General features: G+C 35.2%; 2 protein-coding genes across 3 annotated transcripts in view; both read right to left on the reverse strand.

Moving 5' to 3' along the window:
- The window catches only part of LOC117989018 (cytochrome c oxidase subunit 6A, mitochondrial-like), a 104,488-nt gene extending 102,336 nt beyond the window's left edge, over positions 1-2,152 (reverse strand). Inside the window, exons 1-3 of one of the 2 annotated variants that reach the window (XM_069503229.1) lie at positions 1,993-2,152; positions 1,747-1,895; positions 1,089-1,212 (exon numbers count right to left, since the gene is read on the reverse strand). In XM_069503229.1, the coding sequence (XP_069359330.1) occupies positions 1,129-1,212; positions 1,747-1,895; positions 1,993-2,083 (324 nt within the window). In that variant the 5' untranslated portion in view covers positions 2,084-2,152 and the 3' untranslated portion in view covers positions 1,089-1,128. Of the gene's footprint in view, positions 1-1,044; positions 1,213-1,746; positions 1,896-1,992 lie in introns of those variants that run through there. The other variant, XM_034976321.2, reaches the window with a different exon arrangement.
- A 1,116-nt stretch (positions 2,153-3,268) lies between these two features.
- The window catches only part of LOC117989014 (serine/threonine-protein kinase S6KL-like), a 76,940-nt gene continuing 62,163 nt past the window's right edge, over positions 3,269-18,045 (reverse strand). The window contains exons 8-10 of the mRNA XM_034976317.2: positions 12,394-12,500; positions 11,747-11,939; positions 3,269-3,530 (exon numbers count right to left, since the gene is read on the reverse strand). Of these exons, the coding sequence (XP_034832208.1) occupies positions 3,399-3,530; positions 11,747-11,939; positions 12,394-12,500 (432 nt within the window). The 3' untranslated portion in view covers positions 3,269-3,398. The remainder of the gene's footprint in view (positions 3,531-11,746; positions 11,940-12,393; positions 12,501-18,045) is intronic.

An 18,045-nucleotide genomic window follows, 5' to 3' on the forward strand; every position in this document is an offset into this window, starting at 1 on the left:
AGTTATTTTTGTGATAAACAGAGACGCAGCTAACCTATTTTTTGTACCTAAAAACTAAACAATGGTAATTGTCGTGCTATTCATCGTTACGTCGTGCTATCGCTATGTCACACGCGGTTACACAGTACTTTAGTCTAGCTTTTTAGTCAGTCTACGATTCGGCCCGTTTCTTTTTTTTAACAGAATTCCAAAAAGGAGGTGGTTCTCAACACTGCCCGTTTTTTTAATGTATGTACATCAATTTTTTCGAGGTTTCTGGACAGATTTGCAAAATATTTTTTTAATCAACCGAGGATGTTTCCGTGGTGGTCCCATAAAAATTTCTAGATCAAACTCCTCAATCCTGATGCTGCGGGGTTACTGCCCGCCCAAGTTATCAAGATTCAGGAAGTGTTTATAATGAATTAATATTGTAGGTATCAAGCAACGACTTTATGCTTGGACTCTAAGTCCCAACTCCTCAACCCTGATGATGTAGGGTATAGCACTCCTAAACTATAGTGATTCAGGAACTGCGGATGTTACAATAATATTTTTGTTGCCAAGCATAGACTACACCATTGAACTTCGGATTCCAATTCCTCAATCTGATGCTGCAAGGTACTGAACGGGAATTTCTGATGGTGAATTGATATTTAAGGTGTCAAGCAACGACTTCATGATTACACTCCCGAGTCCGAACTCCTCAAATCTGATGATGCATGGTACAGCACTCCTTAACTATATAGATTCAGGAGCTGTTCCTGGTGAAATAACATTGTAAATGCCAAGCATAGACTTTGTTATTTAATTCCAAGGCCCAACTCTTCAATCCTGATGATGCAAGGAACTCCTAAGCCGTGTGGATTTCGAAAGTTTTGCTGATGAATTGATATTTTAGGTACCAAGCAATGACTACTTACACCAAAAAGCTTAAAATACAATAAATAAAAAAACCGACTACCAAAACCACTACAAATTAAAACTAACTTTTGTTTCTACATGTGAAAAGACCAAAGATAAAATTTAATGACTTAGGTCTTAGGTACTAATAAAATGCAATGATTGTGTTTCAAATTTTATTAAATTAGGTACTTAACACAGACTTCCTAAATACAATCAGGCGTAATTACCAAGTCCACCAATTAACTAATGATCTTCATAGCCGCTGGGCAAAGCATTCACATGGGGGTTGTGGAAGAGAGACTTCTGGCCATCACCCCATGGAAAACGCTGAAATACAGAACATACAGAAATATAAATATATATAAACATACAAAAACAACAACAACAAATTCAGAACTGAACCCACTCCTGACTTTGCTTGAGTGGAATTACTGAAAAAATTCTCAGTGTGGGTCTACATTACAAAGAACTTACATGCAAAATCTCAAGTAAGTTTAAAAGACCAAACAGTGAACTTTAACAATATGCAAGTCAGTCAGTTCTCCTTTTTTGGATAAAAATAGGTACCTAGGTACATAAATTTAAATTTACCTTTGGTTAATATTATTCTACTGCCTAAGCTACAATTTGATACACTTTCTTTTCTTATTTGGTGGATTGTTGTAGTACTAGACCAGCACAATGCACATAGCCAGTGTCAAGTAGCTTGAAGTAGGCACATAGTAGATTGGGCAATAAAAATGTGCCAATTTTATAAGTACCTATTATTCTATACCTAATAGAAGGCTTATAATTTACCTATTATTTGATAGATGGGCTTATTGACTTGGCCTTACAAGTCACACCCACAAATCAATTTACCTTAGTGCGGATACGCAAGTATTCGTAAGGCTTAAACTCGGGCCGTTCGTGAGGTTGTTCTTGGTGGGCCAGGTACGCGTTCAACATACCCAGGCCAATAGCCGGGACTGCAACGAAGAAAGACAGCCTCTTCCAAAGCTTCCATCCACCTATCAAGGAAATAAGTCAATTCCGTCGCAAAATAGATAAGATTTGGATAGGTTATGACGATTACATAATTTGTATATATCTTAACAAATAACTCACCTCCGTGTCCACCAGCGGTAGCAGCGTGGGAAGCGAGCCGCACGTTGGTCCTAACATAGGACGTTACAGCCCTTTGTAAATAATATGCCATTTTTTAGATCAAAACTTTGAGCTCAATTTTTCAAACAATTTTTAATTTTCTGTCAAGTGTCAAGTCAAAACAATGTGTCAAATGTCAATGACAACAGCTATCAAAATCAAAGATTATTGATTTTGCAACTTATAAGTATTTATGCGGTTACTAGACAAGCCAATTTAGTTTTCAGCTGCTGCAGTCGGACTGTCCGTCCATTCTCCCCAGTCCCCGATTGCAATCTCAACCTATCGTGTACGATATACGTCCCGTAAATTACTAATGTGCGTGGCCGCCATTTTAGTGACGTCAGCACTAGACTGAAGTTTCAAGCTGATGGTATATTTTTATTTCGGCTGACGTCAAAATGACGTCATTTCGATATTAATGCGACATGGTTCCAGCGCAATAGCAATTTGCGGGACTTATACTTCCCCTAATTCCATAGTTTCATTTTAAAAATCTATGAAAGGCTCAAAAAGACTAGTACCCAGAGCCTGGAAGCCAATTAAAAAATGATCTGTAAAGCGCTCCGTGAACTCTCAAAATGACAGCTTATTTTAGTGACTAGAGTCTAGAGTAGTTAGTTTCTTATATTTACAAAGTACTCTGTGGTAATTAATGACTATATGCCACGGCTATATGCTATATCTGTACACCACATGTAGGTAGTTATTACGTGGTTTATTTCATTTTTTAATCGCTCTTTTTATGATGCACCCTTTGGCTACTGTAGCACGAAGTAGGTAGTACTTAGAAATTCTTTGAGCACCACCCACAGTGCGACAAGGCTCTCTTGGCACTTGAATGACATTAACAGGGGGGCGCTGTTGGAGAACAAGGACCTATGACAAAGACTTAAAAAGCTTAAAATATTTCATTAGAACAAAGGCACAAAAGGGGACACTTGACGGCAACGTTAATTCCGATTTTTGCCACGCGCGAAGATAGCCTTGTCATGGCCTTGTCGCACTGTATTTAGCACATTTTAACGGACATTTTATACACGGAGATCGTGCTCAATCGTGCTCCTTGAGTCTTTACCCTCAGAACAAATACCTGTCCTTACCTCTACACACCGAACCAACCGTCAGTCTGTTTAATGAAACGGTTGCATAATACCTAATTATGTACAGTTTCATTCACAGTTGCATATGTAATATACAGATATGAGAGTAGCTAAAAAATAATAACTAGCTTAAATCGGTAGAAGTTAACTAATTATATTATTCCATCGTAACTAAGTATTATTACATAAGTATAACAAGTATGTAATTCTTGATAATGAGATTTCAAGTTTTCTCAAGTTTAATTAACAAGTACTTTTCTATATTTATAACACTACAGCTTCTTGATCAAATTCTGAAAATTCAGCTTTCTTGTTGATTTTTAAATCACTTAATAATTTTACCGGATCCATATTGGCGATATAATTTTCCAAGATATATTTAGGCGACAGCGACACCTGTAAAAAGAGGAAAATCTTCCATAAAAAAGTCAGCATCAGAGATTATGACTATTAAAATTATATTTTAAGGTAAAGCGAAAATTATATTAAAATTCCGATGGTTGCGGAGCTTAGGTAGATATTCCGAATCCGTATCTTAGTAGGAATGTTTGGTTAAATAAATCTACGTCTCAATTAATACAAAACCCATTACTTACAATTTTTCTAATAAACATCATACTAATATAATAAAGGCGAACGTTTGTGTGTATGTGTGTGCATGTGTGTTTATGTTCATATATTATTATAAGCTGATTTCTAGAAAAATACCTCCGGAGCTACAGTAATGACGGGTAACATTGTAAACGTGTCATTCGCAAAGTTATCCAAAATATTATGGTAACTTTGTCATGGCACAAAAATACGATTTAAAAAAATCTACGGCTTGTTTTGTTTTGTTTTGGCTTGTCTTTTGTTTTAAATTGTTTAGTAACGTCTGGAAACACCTAATTCTACAAAACTTTTTAATGGCATACTAAAAACCCCCGCTAATATTATAACAGCCTGTTTCTACTGTAGAGACTACGTTTTTTGTTTTTGTTTATAACGGTATTTTTTGTTATTTTTATTAGTTATGCCGAAGTCAAAAACAAAAGTATGTGGCTTAAAAATAGTTCGTTAAAACAATTCCAAACAAGTTGATAACATTACCACAGAAGATATTAATAAAAATATCCTCAACTATAGGAACTGACTTTATTCCATTTAGACAATACTTAATAAACTTCAATCTTAGTTCTAAACTATTAACTTCTTCAAGACATAATTATAAATTCTAATTTTCCCTGCTTCAAATCAATAGCTCCGGCTCTTATGGCCGCCATTTTTACATCTCCTCGTAATTCTTTTTTTAAATTCAACTGTAGGCAAAGCAATGTCGCTAACAATCGGCCATTCTGACTTCATGTCTGTCCTCAGACATTCAGGCTCAATTGAAAGAGATTCTCATTCTATAAAACTCATAGTTTTATCTTAATTTCATGATCACTAACTTTTCATTAATCAAACCACTTCTTTGGTTGAATTCGAAAAATTTCATCTTTTCTTGTCAGGGTTTCTTATTTCATCAAATTTATAGTTTTATATTAATTTCATAATCACCATCTTTACTTAAACCACACTATTTCTTTGGTTGATTGTTGCATTCGAAGAATTTCATCTTTTCTTGACAAGGGTTCTCATTCCATCAAACTCATAGTTTTATCTTAATCTCATAATCATCACCTTTGCTTAAACTAAACCGCTTCTTTGGTTGATTGTTGCATTCGAAGAATTTCATCTTTTCTTGGCAGGGGTTCTCATTTCATCAAACTCATACTTTTATCTTAATCTCATAATCACCATCTTTGTTTAAACCAAACCACTTCTTTGGATGATTGTTACATTCGAACTTGTCAGGGGTTCTTATTTCATCAAACTCATAGTTTTATATTAATTTCATAATCACCATCTTTACTTAAACCAAACTATTTCTTTGGTTGATTGTTGCATTCGAAGAATTTCGTCTTTTCTTGACAAGGGTTCTCATTCCATCAAACTCATAGTTTTATCTTAATCTCATAATCATCACCTTTGCTTAAACTAAACCGCTTCTTTGGTTGATTGTTGCATTCGAAGAATTTCATCTTTTCTTGGCAGGGGTTCTCATTTCATCAAACTCATACTTTTATCTTAATCTCATAATCACCATCTTTGTTTAAACCAAACCACTTCTTTGGATGATTGTTACATTCGAACAATTATTTCGTTTCGGCCATCCTTTTCTTAGAATGTCCTCATTCACACATCAGACAGACAGAGACATCAGTTTAATATTCATGATCATTGTCAATGATGCCTAATGGCCGCAATCTAATAGTCTCAGTCTCTTATTATGATCGTCATCATATCCCCAACGCCAAGACATCAGTAAAACATCCATGATCGTTCGTCAATGATGCTTATTATTACTCGTCATCTTTAATTAACTATATCATTTACGCCATGGTGGCCCGCTCACCAACCTGATGGCCGCAAACTAATAATCTCTTTCTCTGATCGTGATCGTCATCATATCCACAACGTCATGACATCAGTAAAATATCCACGATAGTTACGTCAATGATGCCTGAAAGGAACAAAATAAAAACAATTAAGCAGTATCTGAGTTCTTTAAATGTGTAAATGCAGTGTAACTTTAGAGATATACTCACTTATTATTACTTGTCATCTTTAACTAACTATATCATTTACGCCATGGCAGCCCGCTCACTAGCCTATGGTCGCAAACTTAATAGTCTCATTCTCTTGTCATCTTAATCATAATTTTAATCATCATCTTAATCATCATCTTAATTAACTATATCATTTACGCCATGGTGGCCCGCTCACCAACCTGATGGCCGCAAACTAATAATCTCATTCTCTTATCGTGATCGTCATCATATCCACAACGTCATGACATCAGTAAAATATCCACGATCGTTACGTCAATGATGCCTGAAAGGAACGAAATAAAAACAATTAAGCAGTATCTGAGTTCTTTAAATGTGTAAATGCAGTTTAACTTTAGAGATATACTCACTTATTATTAATTGTCATCTTTAACTAACTATATCATTTACGCCATGGCAGCCCGCTCACTAGCCTATGGTCGCAAACTTAATAGTCTCATTCTCTTGTCATCTTAATCATAATTTTAACCATCATCTTAATCATCATCTTAATTAACTATATCATTTACGCCATGGTGGCCCGCTCACCAACCTGATGGCCGCAAACTAATAATCTCATTCTCTTATCGTGATCGTCATCATATCCACAACGTCATGACATCAGTAAAATATCCACGATCGTTACGTCAATGATGCCTGAAAGGAACAAAATAAAAAACAATTAAGCAGTATCTGAGTTCTTTAAATGTGTAAATGCAGTTTAACTTTAGAGATATACTCACTTATTATTACTTGTCATCTTTAACTAACTATATCATTTACGCCATGGCAGCTCGCTCACTAGCCTATGGTCGCAAACTTAATAGTCTCATTCTCTTGTCATCTTAATCATAATTTTAATCATCATCTTAATTAACTATATCATTTACGCCATGGTGGCCCGCTCACCAACCTGATGGCCGCAAACTAATAATCTCATTCTCTTATCGTGATCGTCATCATATCCACAACGTCATGACATCAGTAAAATATCCACGATCGTTACGTCAATGATGCCTGAAAGGAACAAAATAAAAACAATTAAGCAGTATCTGAGTTCTTTAAATGTGTAAATGCAGTTTAACTTTAGAGATATACTCACTTATTATTACTTGTCATCTTTAACTAACTATATCATTTACGCCATGGCAGCCCGCTCACTAGCCTATGGTCGCAAACTTAATAGTCTCATTCTCTTGTCATCTTAATCATAATTTTAATCATCATCTTAATCATCATCTTAATTAACTATATCATTTACGCCATGGTGGCCCGCTCACCAACCTGATGGCCGCAAACTAATAATCTCATTCTCTTATCGTGATCGTCATCATATCCACAACGTCATGACATCAGTAAAATATCCACGATCGTTACGTCAATGATGCCTGAAAGGAACGAAATAAAAACAATTAAGCAGTATCTGAGTTCTTTAAATGTGTAAATGCAGTTTAACTTTAGAGATATACTCACTTATTATTAATTGTCATCTTTAACTAACTATATCATTTACGCCATGGCAGCCCGCTCACTAGCCTATGGTCGCAAACTTAATAGTCTCATTCTCTTGTCATCTTAATCATAATTTTAACCATCATCTTAATCATCATCTTAATTAACTATATCATTTACGCCATGGTGGCCCGCTCACCAACCTGATGGCCGCAAACTAATAATCTCATTCTCTTATCGTGATCGTCATCATATCCACAACGTCATGACATCAGTAAAATATCCACGATCGTTACGTCAATGATGCCTGAAAGGAACAAAATAAAAAACAATTAAGCAGTATCTGAGTTCTTTAAATGTGTAAATGCAGTTTAACTTTAGAGATATACTCACTTATTATTACTTGTCATCTTTAACTAACTATATCATTTACGCCATGGCAGCTCGCTCACTAGCCTATGGTCGCAAACTTAATAGTCTCATTCTCTTGTCATCTTAATCATAATTTTAATCATCATCTTAATTAACTATATCATTTACGCCATGGTGGCCCGCTCACCAACCTGATGGCCGCAAACTAATAATCTCATTCTCTTATCGTGATCGTCATCATATCCACAACGTCATGACATCAGTAAAATATCCACGATCGTTACGTCAATGATGCCTGAAAGGAACAAAATAAAAACAATTAAGCAGTATCTGAGTTCTTTAAATGTGTAAATGCAGTTTAACTTTAGAGATATACTCACTTATTATTACTTGTCATCTTTAACTAACTATATCATTTACGCCATGGCAGCCCGCTCACTAGCCTATGGTCGCAAACTTAATAGTCTCATTCTCTTGTCATCTTAATCATAATTTTAATCATCATCTTAATCATCATCTTAATTAACTATATCATTTACGCCATGGTGGCCCGCTCACCAACCTGATGGCCGCAAACTAATAATCTCATTCTCTTATCGTGATCGTCATCACATCCACAACGTCATGACATCAGTAAAATATCCACGATCGTTACGTCAATGATGCCTGAAAGGAACAAAATAAAAAACAATTAAGCAGTATCTGAGTTCTTTAAATGTGTAAATGCAGTTTAACTTTAGAGATATACTCACTTATTATTACTTGTCATCTTTAACTAACTATATCATTTACGCCATGGCAGCTCGCTCACTAGCCTATGGTCGCAAACTTAATAGTCTCATTCTCTTGTCATCTTAATCATAATTTTAATCATCATCTTAATTAACTATATCATTTACGCCATGGTGGCCCGCTCACCAACCTGATGGCCGCAAACTAATAGTCTCATTCTTTTATCGTTATTGTCATCATATTGTCTATTTGACATGGCAACATTCATATCTTGCTATAATATCTTTTGATCATTTCAATAGCTCATAAATTTTGTTTCTTGTATGTCATCAATCTTTCTATTAAACTATGATCTTTAATATGCATTTTAATTGTACCGCATTTACGTTTTGATCATCATTACAGATTCTTGCTGAAACAGAAAAAAAACAAAAAGCAGCAACAAAATCATCATTAAAAGGACCATAAACTATTGTAGTACTTAATCCTACCTGATTTTGGTTTTAGTTCTACTAAATGTCAACTATTAACTGCTTGAAAGGAACAAAATAAAACAATTAAGCAGTATCTGAAATCTTTAAATGAGTAATAATTATCATAGGGCATAGGCTTACTATAATAATTAAGCAGTGTAACCAGTGTTTTTGAACGTCAGAGTGGGAAATCGGTAGATTGCTCTTTAAAAATCGGTCTATTCGTCGTATTTTGTAATCAAAATCGGTATGTGATTAAAAAAACATAATTATTTGCACAATTAATATTATGATCGGAGTACGTAATAATTGGATCCCGAATTTTGGTATAAACATACCAAAATTCGGGTACCCACCGAGTGTAACTTTAGAAATATAACAGTAAAATATCAAATAACTAGGTACCTACATTATTAATAGAAAGTAATAAAATAGCTTGTTTGTTTAACTTATTTATTAATTAATACCTACCCAAAATATTAACTAAGACTTTAAGAGTACTTATTTGAATTGAAATAAAATTAACATAAAGATAAGAAATTAAATTAAAATTAAATAATAATGTCATCCACATTATAAGCTACACAGGTATCTTATCCCAGGACAATACTTAAGTCTTTTCATTTCTGAACCCTTTCGACTGAAAACACTGTTGAGATTCATGACCCACACGATTACATAGGTTGCATTTTACTAATTCTTTTTTGCATGACGTCCAAAGGTGCCCTATTTCTTTGCAATTATAGCAACGAGCTAAACTTTCTCCTTGTTTTATGGTTTTATCCAACAACGGTTGATTGATGATTCTTTCTACTGATGGATGCTCAGTAGAAAGAAATTGTTTTCTAAAGTTCAAGACGTCTCCTTTCTTAGATGACATCTTACGAAAATAATTAAGCACATCTTCAGGGTCTATAAAGCTTAAGCCCTGCACATTAATTCTTATATTATTATCATATATACCATGTGTTAGACAATCTACTGCTTTAGATCCTACTATGCCACATCTATTGATGAGACGAATCTTATCATAATAATATTCTTCTAGGGTTTCGTTCCGCAGACTTTTTCTTACCAACATCTCGGTAAGAAGATCGCCATAATTTTCTTCACAAGGAAAAGCCTTTAAAAGTTTCACCTGCCACTGTTTCCAATTATATTTAACAGAAGTAAGTCCGTCATACCAATGCTTAGCCTGACCAACCAAACGAGGTAATGCATAAAAACTGATTTGCTTTTGATTCCACCCATAAACAGACGCTGATTCATTTATCTTTCTCAACCAATCTTTCATAGTTTGTGTTTTAGCTTGGGGATCAAATGTTGGTATCATATGTTGAGACCCGTGTCCACTAGGGACTACCTGTTTGCTTTGAGTTAAGCTTTTTACCAACTGTTTCAGCAAAGACGATTCCGTTTTTTCATTAGCACTAGAAGTTGACGTATTTGATGAACTTGATGATGAACGTTGTCGTTTTCGTTTCTTTGATCGCCTTCTGAGCTTGACATTACCAAGTGGTGGTGTTGATGATTTTTCAGACATGGTCCGTGCGATTCAAGTCACGTTGTTACAACAATTTAATATTAATTCAAGAGTAATTCCAAACCTCTCACAAAATAATAAATAAATTATAAGTAATTATCGTAAATTTTCACGAGTAAAAGTTTTTTTTTTAAATGATTCCCGCGCATCATTTTCCCGCGCATATATTTTTACAGTTTTTTTTTTTTTTTTTTCTGTGCAAATTCTCTATGCTCCTTGTTATGGTGTCTCCACACTTGGATAGTAACTGTTTCAAAACACAGCTCAGTAAAAAAAATGTCGGTGATGTAAAATATGAATTATCTAAACTTGAGAATCCTTGCCTATCTATATGCAAACGTCTAGAAGAACTTTTTTTTTTTTTTTTTATAAACCCAAATTAATATATTTTAATAGCGTAGATAGAATAATAGGTAGATGCAAGTACCTACTGTGTAACCGCGTATGAGATAGCGATAGCACGACGTAACGATGAATAACACAACAATTATTACCATTATTTAGTAATCAATATTTGTATTAACCGATCAACAATATTTGTATTAAACGTTTTTTTATTCAATTACGCCACGAATTCTCAAAGTTTGTTTTGCAACTTCTTGTATGTAAGTTGTATGTATTCTTGAAAAAAAAAAACCCAGTTACACGATAAAGGACAAAAATAGGTTAGCTGCGTCTCTATTTATCACATTAGTAACTTTATCTGTGCTCTCTTTTTAGTGCGAATGAGAAAACAAACGTTCCTGCATCTATCTTTATTACTCTAAGTATCTACGTTTAATAGTCACCTACGACTTACCAGGCTGTATGGTCTACGACCTTTGCCTTTTCGAGGAACGAATCGAACTATGCATACCTACTACAACTTAAAATATTTTGAAATATAAATTATGATAAATATTATTATAATATTTAGGTATGTTCTGCATTTTAGTCAAGACAGAATCAATTAAAACTCAATTTAACACTCTCAAAGTACCTACATAATAAACGAATACAAATACTCACAAAATTGTGGGCGATGAGTAATCCCACTTCTGAACTAATAAAAATATCCTCAACTATAGGAACTGACTTTATTCCATTTAGACAATACTTAATAAACTTCAATCTTAGTTCTAAACTATTAACTTCTTCAAGACATAATTATAAATTCTAATTTTCCCTGCTTCAAATCAATAGCTCCGGCTCTTATGGCCGCCATTTTTACATCTCCTCGTAATTCTTTTTTTAAATTCAACTGTAGGCAAAGCAATGTCGCTAACAATATAATAGTAGTAACGTACATTACTTAGAAGTTAGGTAGGTATTGAAATAAGTACCTAGATGTGACGGACGGATAGACCTTTAAGGAAGTATTGTACGTTAACTTGCATGCCTAGTAATTCAATGGGTCAGAAGCTAAGTTACCTTCTTTGTTTTAACGTGTTCGAAATTAAATCCTAGATAAAATGCTGATTGTTGTAACTGCCGAAGATTTCGCAGACGCACTTTAGGATCTATTTCCAATAGTCGTATCAATAGAGCTCTTGCCGGTTTTGTCAGTTTAGTCGCGCTCTCTGGCAGGGATCCGGGCGTAATGTTCAGCTGTTGCGTTTTGACACTGAAAAAATTAAAAAAACCTAGAATCCAGAACCGTAACGCACTCAAAAAACGACCGAAAACCAGAAAATGAAAATCAAGTGAAAATCGAGGAAAATCAAGTGTGGGTTGTACACTTGATTTTCACTTGATTGATCGATATAGAAAGTAATAATTCTTATTACATCAAGAATCACTACTTAAAATTTACTTGGTACAACCTTAGTAGGTATCTACCTACTGGATCTTAGCAACCTTAGAATAAGGTCAAAGGGCATTTTTTGGTTGTCAATGGTAAGGAGAGAAACTGGAAAATGGACTATGGAGATGGTTGTCCAAAAATGTAGGTGCGAGACAACAAGAAAATTATTATAAAGCTATCTAATACCTACTGATGTTAGATGCGTTTATTCTTTATGTTAAGTAGGTAATCATTTACTTATCTTTATCAAAATTAAAGTAGTAAGTAGTTAAACCTGTCGTTGGCTGCACTGCTACCCTCGCAAGTAACGGTGGCTGAAGTTACGTTGCTCTCCGCGCCCGCATCGCGTGTTGCTGGTACACTCACAGCAGGCGTCGGATACTGAAAACCCATAAAACAACTTTATTTTTATGTTACGAAGTTACTATAAAAGCTCGAACTACGGTAAATTCTTAGGTTTTCCAGTAAACCTAAAGATTGCCCTAGTAATACTGGTAAAAGTTCGAATCTGTTCTGTGATAATCGTAAATTGCAGATTCAGTTAATCTTGTAAATCTAATTTTCAGAGAGACAGTAATATAAATGTTGAGTGTGTAGTAAAAAGCTACGCCGGATGCGCCAGAAGACTTTCCTTCATCATTCCTTCATTCAGCGTCAACTAGTCGTACGCTCGCTTCATGAAGGACTTCTGGCTTCGCGCTTTACAAAAACACTCTAGGGGTAGTGTAGACAAGACTGCTTGGAATCGGGATGCTTGGATTTTGTTTATAGTAAAAATATCCCGTTGTTGAATGTTTGTTTCGTACTCATTATTATAAAAAGAGCTAGGTAGGTAGGTACTCGAAACGTGACTTGAAATAATTCAGACACCAATTGACACATGCACTACACCTAATTCAACGGACGTGCGATCAAATTGCGGTGTCTAGCACTCTTCATGAGTTTTTCATAACTCATGTCTACGTACGCTACGCAGCCACCAAACCCGTCTGAGGACATCGAGGGTGAGAGCTGGTGGGGCAGAAATAAAGTAATGCTATCCTTTCCCGTAGTGAATTCGTACCTACTTATTCTGAGCACACCTAAATTTTACAGTATTCGCATTCTCTTCTAACTAATGTAATATGAAAAGGACAGACAGTTTGACAGTTAATTTAGAGCTGTCAAAGCCTATTGTTTAAATTTGTAGCGTGCACTAAAATTTAGAATCTTTAAATGTAAAATTCATGTTCTGTCCTTTTTTAGCAATATTAAAAGAAAAAGATGCAGATACTCTAAGAAGGATAGCACGATACGATGCCGTGTAGAAAATAAATCGACAAATAAAGAGTTGGGTTTAGTAAAACTGCCATAGCCCTTCCAAGTTAGCCCGCTTCCAGCTTAGACTGCATCATCACTTACAACCAGGTGAAATCGCAGTTAAGGGCTAACTTGTAATAAAATAATAAAAAAATTGGGAGTATCAATTTAGTTTAGATATTAGCATCAATTAATGACCTCTAATATGCACTATAAATGGGCGAATAAAGTTTTTGTGGTTGCAAGTCATAGAGGCTTTGCACCAATTTGATTCTAAAACACTTCACTTCGCAGGCTTTAAGAAAGACCTCTTGCCAGACCTCAGATTGACAAATAATTATTCGACCTAGAGCTGCGGCCAGCAGAGTTTTGGCTTTGAACCATTTAACACTAATTTTATGGGTAAATTCTAAGCATATGGTAAAGCTTATGTTCGCGAGTCGCGACTTTTTCGTCCGCGTGGACTACATAAATTTCAAACCCCTTTTTAACCCACTTAAGGGTGGAATTTCGAAAAATCCTTTCTTAGTAGATACATATTCTTTGCAAAGAACACACCATCCAAATTTCAAGTCTTCAGGACCAGCGGTTTAGACTGTGCGTTGATATATAAGTCAGGACTTTGAATTTTCCACTTTACATATACACAGATATTTGAACAATTCGAATCGTTCACTAGCTCAATCTGTGACTATAGCTCTCAAACTTCTCGTCCGACAGAATAAAAAAGTAAATCCACGCGCTAAAAATAGGGAGCCTGCCTTTAATTGCACACTTGGAATTTACAACACGTTTTAACGATTTTGTGTTCATTGAGATACATGCACCCTAATTAAGGTGAATCGCCTACGAGATAACGGTCTCGTAATTCCCAAGACTGTGGCCTACACATAATATCGAGGACTTCAAAGTTCAAACCATAGGGGAGTAAGTACCTATAGTACGCGACTGGTCAAGATGGCAATTGGGGAGGAAAACCCCGCACGGCCACCGCGCTAACACGATGCGGCCGAGCGCGAGTGACTTGCGAGTGCGACGTCAATGAAATGAAATGGAAATGAAATATGCTTTATTCCTACACCATTATAAACAAGAAAGACATAAAAGTAAAACAATACAATTAGCGGCTTTATCGCTTTGAAGCGATCTCTATTCTCTACCAGGCTTACCAGGCCAGGCAAGTCAGGTTAGGAGGATTTAAACAGTGCCCACCTACTACTTAGTGAAGTTAAGCAGCATCAGCATATTCGACCTCCGATATAACTGATATATCGGAACCGAAATCGAAACCGAACATGCAAAATCAATCGGACCTTTCGGAATCGGAATCGAACCTCCGTAACATCTCTAGTTCAGTTTTAATTTACGGCTCCGTCAGATGTACCTACTGGACGAAGCCAATTAGTTAATGACTAGTGAAAAAGGGTTCAGGGTGTAAATAAGTTGTCAAGCAAAGAGAAATAGGTAAAATACCTAAACAAAAATATGTAAGTACGTAATACAGAGCCCTAATAGTAAAAGATCTAAAGGACCACATCTTTAAAGAATGAGGAAAGATTTTGTTATAATTCGCCTTAAATTTGAGGGTGAATTCCGAAGTAATAACTCTTGGCTGATGGTAGTTAGTATTACATATTAATATAATACAAAAACCGTGCAATTTGTGTGAAACCATGTCACGTTTCGCTCATTTAAATATCCAATGTGAATTAAATACAACTGAATTTGAATTTTGCACGACCTTAGTGTAGGTATTGTGGGCTGGTAATGGTATGAGCAGGTGATTTTTATTAAACAAGTAAGTACATTAACATAATAAACTTTTCAGAAAAATCAGTTTTGTTTTACTCAGAATATGATTTCACGGTTTATGTGGACAATACTAATGCAGCATCATGTTTAAGGAATTGGAACCCGGAGTTCAATGACTGAGTCTTCTATATTTGGCATAAGATCAATTCTTAACTTTGTGGTAGGAAGCACAGATCGCGTCAATTAGCATAATATTATTACATACTTAAAAGTGTTTGGCGGAAAAATAGGTATTCGAAAGCTTAGGGATATCTACTCGTGTGACCTTATAGCCCATGCGTATGAGAAATAATGCCGCCGTACGTAAAGCGTCTCGTGCGTATAGAATCTATACGCACGAGCAGCGAACTAATTATCTGTCATGATCAACCCATAGCCCGCTCACTACAGAGGACGGATGTGCTCAGAGTGAGAAGTCTACCACGCTAGCCGTGTGCGGATTGGTAGACTTCACACACCTTTGAGAACATTATGGAGAACTCAGCAAAAACTGTAAGCGTAGACGTCCGCCTTCTAATCGGAGGTCGGGGTTCGATCCCGGGCGCGCACCTCTAACTTTAAAACATCGTGAGGAAACTTAGCTATAGAATAGATGAATATCGACGACTTATGAAGGACATAAGAAATCTGTTTGACTTATATGCTTTGAATTAAAGAGCTGCATAAGCTCTAAATAGCAGTAAAGAAGAATGTACCAAATGCAACTGCATCTACAATGCGAACTTGAGGGTAATAAGCTAGGTAGTTGCCTACTTAACAACCAAAAAATAATTTTCCTGATTTTTTAGTGAATTTGTTTCCGGTATGAGTAGATACTAATAATTAAGTAGGTACCGACGATGTAGTTAGTTAAAACAGGATGAGCTAAGCACGTTTTACTTCATTGCATATAGATCTAATCTTGGCAAGGTTACCTACATACACAAAAAATGTAAGTGAGTAAAACCTTTATTTCTATACTGAGTAATATAAAAATAGTTATCGTGACTTTTGAAAGGTCATTTATTTTAATATAACCATAACAATCAAATTCTTCCTTTTTGCCATTATAACACTCAAGGAACATCCAATCAACAGCAGTTAACTTTTATTTATTTATTTTCGCTCGTCACGTCATGCCGGGGCCGTTAAGTAAATAAAATAAAACCAGAATACAACTAGAAATGGTAGGATGAATTAAGTATTAATATTAAGCCTACAAGTACAAGGTACAAGTAAGCTATTCAGGCAAACGTAGGTGAATATCAAAACAATAATATGAAATTGTTGATAATTGTTGAGAACTTTAGCGGTCCTGCGCGGCGACGCGCGACGCGACAAGCGCTTGGATAAAAATTTTACTACGTAAAGGGCCAATAAGTATATTATATTATATGAGCTTCAATAGCTCAACGGTTAGAGGAGCGGACTGAAATCCGAAAGGTCGGTGGTTCAAACCCCACCCGTTGCACTATTGTCGTACCTGCTCCTAGCACAAGCTTTACGCTTAGTTGGATGACAATATTAGACAATATAAGTAGGTAGATATATATATATTTTACTTTTTAGAGGTTTTATGAGTCGGGAGTTTTTAAAATTTTAATTTAATTTAGAGCGTAGATACATAATAATTTAATGGGCTTAGGTAACTTTATGAACAATCCAAAGGAAATATGTGTTATACGAAAACATTAATGGTTTAAAATTAGGTACCTACCGAATTATTCAAATTCAAATTATGGTAGGTACCTACTTAGATACAAGGTCAAAAAGTACCTACTTATAATATAAAATATAGACTTAAAAAGTCAAACAGGTGAATTAATATAAGTAGGTAGGTACACATAGACTGCCTAGTTACTTACGAATACCTAACTGAAAATGAAATAAATTATTCACAACTAATCACAAGAACATTAGTTTTTAGGGATCGGTAGTAAAACAAGGAACCCTTATAGTTTCGTCTAGTTCGTCTATGAGCCACGGCTATTTTAAAAATAGACTTAAGATGTACCTATGGTTGAAAACTAGAGTTATAGAAAACCATTACCGCTACAGAGGCTGAGAGACATCATACCTAATAAAATTTTGAATAAATAAATTAATACTCAAGATAAATAAAATCTCCTCAACATGAAAAGCTTGTGTCAAAAAATATATATACGTAACTTGTTAAATACGTATTTTAGAATCATCACGGCGTCTCTTAGTCAGTTTTGGAAAGAACTACACGACTAAAGTAGTCCAATCTAAACACGAGGCGTATGACTGCGGTGCGTGCATTAGGTATACGAAAATAGATCTCAGCCTGGATTGTGTATTTAGTTTTTATTTAGCTCTTAATCTATGAACTGCAGAAATCACTCCTTCAGATTGGAACAAGTACTTGTTTTGTGATCACTAGAGGCCGGATTATATGCATTTGCATATTCGCATGCATATAACAAGCTTTTTATGTTGCATACAATCCGGTCTCTAGTGATCACTATACCGTTTAATAAATACTGACCGCCGCAGTTTTTAGCAATTAGCATGAGTAGGTACGGAACCCTACCTTATGCGTGTCCTGACACACACTTGACCAGTTATTTATAAATGTCAATACTATTGAATCAATAGATGTAAGTAAATAATTACCTACTAGCCGATGGTGGGATGAGATATTTTCCTCGTACGGTCTTTGAAAAACAAAAAGTTGTAATGTAAGGTCAACGCCCTCATAAAATGCAACTAGGTACAAATTATACGTTATCAATGAATCATAAGAAAGAAAGAAATTTATGAACAGTATTAACGAGGCTAATTTGGCGCCAGTAACCGTTATTTATTGAGCTTT

The sequence above is a fragment of the Maniola hyperantus genome, chromosome 15 (genome assembly GCF_902806685.2).
Source record: "Maniola hyperantus chromosome 15, iAphHyp1.2, whole genome shotgun sequence".
Taxonomy (NCBI): Eukaryota; Metazoa; Arthropoda; class Insecta; order Lepidoptera; family Nymphalidae; genus Maniola; species Maniola hyperantus.